This window comes from Penaeus japonicus, unplaced genomic scaffold, assembly GCF_977035675.1.
Source record: "Penaeus japonicus unplaced genomic scaffold, GWHDUDI00000001_assembly GWHDUDI00000021, whole genome shotgun sequence".
Taxonomy (NCBI): domain Eukaryota; kingdom Metazoa; phylum Arthropoda; class Malacostraca; order Decapoda; family Penaeidae; genus Penaeus; species Penaeus japonicus.
In genome coordinates, this window is record NW_028234423.1 from 32,399,978 (window position 1) to 32,402,477 (window position 2,500).

The 2,500-nt window shown below is 36.4% G+C and overlaps 3 protein-coding genes across 4 annotated transcripts in view; all 3 read left to right on the forward strand.

Moving 5' to 3' along the window:
• LOC122243011 (ribonuclease P protein subunit Rpp21) overlaps positions 1 to 559 on the forward strand; it is a 14,833-nt gene extending 14,274 nt beyond the window's left edge. For both annotated transcript variants that reach the window (XM_086549008.1, XM_086549009.1), the window contains exon 8: positions 422 to 559. The gene's annotated coding sequence lies outside the window, so the exon portion shown is untranslated. The remainder of the gene's footprint in view (positions 1 to 421) is intronic.
• The window catches only part of Mkp (MAP kinase-specific phosphatase), a 2,544-nt gene extending 312 nt beyond the window's left edge, over positions 1 to 2,232 (forward strand). The window contains exon 1 of the mRNA XM_086549015.1: positions 1 to 2,232. This exon is cut by the window's left edge and continues 312 nt beyond it. Within this exon, the coding sequence (XP_086405141.1) occupies positions 1 to 294 (294 nt within the window). The 3' untranslated portion in view covers positions 295 to 2,232.
• Positions 541 to 2,232, forward strand: Rpp21 (ribonuclease P protein subunit Rpp21). The gene has a single exon (XM_086549010.1). The coding sequence runs from the start codon at positions 541 to 543 to the stop codon at positions 1,354 to 1,356; it is 816 nt and encodes a 271-aa protein (XP_086405136.1). The 3' UTR covers positions 1,357 to 2,232.
• Positions 2,233 to 2,500: the final 268 nt, after the last annotated feature.

A 2,500-nucleotide genomic window follows, 5' to 3' on the forward strand; every position in this document is an offset into this window, starting at 1 on the left:
TTTACATACAAAACAAAGGAGGCCTATGATACCCCAACCTGCCGCATCATTAACATTTTTGATGAGTGTTGTGAGTTCATCCATGATTCTATAATGTCTGGGGGCTGTGTCCTTGTGCACTGTAATGCTGGCGTATCTCGTGCAGCGTCTATTGTAATTGCTTATTTGATGAAGCATTATGGCATGAATTACGATGAAGCTTACAGGTTTGTGAAATCCAAGAGATCATTCATCCGCCCAAATGTAGGTTTTGTTGAGCAGCTGAAAGAGTATGAAGCAAAGTTGTCAAAATGACAAAAGGCAAAGGCTGTGCCAAAGAAACCTAGGCTTTTACTCTACTGAGCATGTTTTGTTATTACTCCTTCCTTAATACTTGTTCTGTGTAAACCTGATTGAGTTAACTGTATTTTACCCTTTTCAGACTATATTGCGGAAAATCTGACGGTCCTGCAGATATCTAACTGCCAAACAGTTGCAATCTAGTGAACATCGAGTAGGGCAGTTCTGTTGTTCAAACTGTCTAAAATAAAATTGTGGAAAATGGAGGAGAATACTGTTCAGCAGAAATGTATTCCAAGCAATGATGCAGCACAGACCCACCAACAGACAGAGCCATTTGGTGACTTGCAGCTTGAGGGACAAGAGCAAAATAAGACTGTGGATGTTGAGGTGAAACAGGAATCCCAAGAATGTCACATGACTTCAGAGAAGGAACCAATTCATGTGCATCAACAAAATACTCAGCAGAGACTGGATGAAGTTGGGAGAGAGAAACAAGATAAACAGAAAGAGATTAACGATATTACACCTAAGAAGCAAAAAACTTTGCATGGGAACAAGGAAGTGAGTTGCATACCTGAGAGTGAGATTCCAAAGGAAGAGGAACGTAAATGTAAAAGAAGTGAAGAGCAACCTCCCAAAAAACAAAATCAAAATACTGACATGCAGCAACAGAAACAGACAAAAAAGCAGAAAGATCCGGTTTCAGAAAACCAGGAACGAATCAACTACCTGGTGCAGGTCTCAAAAATTCTTGCAACCATGCCTCCCTCACAGCAAAAGAAAAAATGCCCTGAGAGTCTTAAATGTGCTGACCAGGCCCTTGCGTCGCAGACAGGTGCATTGGCAGCAGCCATTGGTCGCCGTTGTGTGATGCGTTTGTCCCCCGCCCTGAAGCGCTCCCTCTGCAAGGGGTGTGGTGTGGCTTTAGTTTATGGCGTCAATGCAAGAGTTCGACACAAGTCTCGACGCCAAAAGCACTTAGTGGTCACATGTCTTGCCTGCCGCACTATCAAAAGATTTGTAAATGATCCAGAGCATAAACTTTGGTGTGAACAAGAAGAAGCCATAGTTTAGTATCGTAAACATGACAAGCTTAGAAATAAGTAGCAAAAGGAATTAAAATGCTTAAATAAAAGTAAATATATTCATACTGGAAATGCATTCCAGGAAAAAAATGGATGCTTGAACTATTTTTATATAATTTTCCAAAATGTGTGTAGATCGTGTCATTTTGCATGATGCTAAATATGCATGTTTTTGTATTTTTGTATGGTATGCAGTTAACATCCCATTTGCATCTGCAGCTTGAAAAAGCAGGTGTATAATACCACTCTAGGTATGATTAGTAATGCAGTTCTTATAAGATTTATATATGGTACCATTTTACAGTCTATATTAGAGTTTACAACTTGCAGACTAATACTGTTATTTTACATCTATATTGCATTTTATATATTGGATGTTATAACATGCAGTGTTTGCAACTAATATCTTACAAATATTTATATTCATATTCACATACACAAGCTTCATAGTGACTAGTCATTCTTTAAGCTCCTATGATGTAAAGATTTTGGATAATTTGATATCCATATATATATATATATACCACATTTTCGTAGCATGTCGCCGACTAAGCTTTAAGTGGTAAAACAACGCAGATGTTGAAAGCAATTTTTATCTGCCGTAGAAAAGTATAGAATGTTGATGATAAATAGTAAATTTATTCATTTTGCCATTGTTTTGGCTAGTTTTAGTAAGATTACATTGAAACTGCAGAAAATATCGGTTTTTCACATTGGAAAAAGACATTCTTGTATCATAATGATATTTTTTCTCACCAGAAGTTAACTGCAGTCCTACATTATTTCTCAGTGCTACCTTTGTGACTATTTTTGTGGTAATGTTGATCTTTTCATGATTGTGATAAATAAATGCTGAGATGACCTGTATTATTATTTCTTTTATGGTAATGACACGGACAATAAAATCAGTGATCATTACCTAATCTAAGGGACTGGATAAGCTGATCCATATGCTCATCAAAAGATTGGAGTAAAAGTAGATACAAATAGTAATAGAACTATATAAAAGTAAATACCAAATTAATATATTTATATGCATAAGTATTACCACTTTTTATTCCAAGGAGATCGGCAAAACTCAGTTTGGTTTCTTACTTTAATTATTGGTAATATATTTTATGAAGCTGTGACAC

Coding starts and splice junctions, on each gene's coding strand:
- Rpp21 (XM_086549010.1), top strand. CDS start 541: ATGGAGGAGAATACTGTTCAGCAGAAATGTATTCCAAGCAATGATGCA.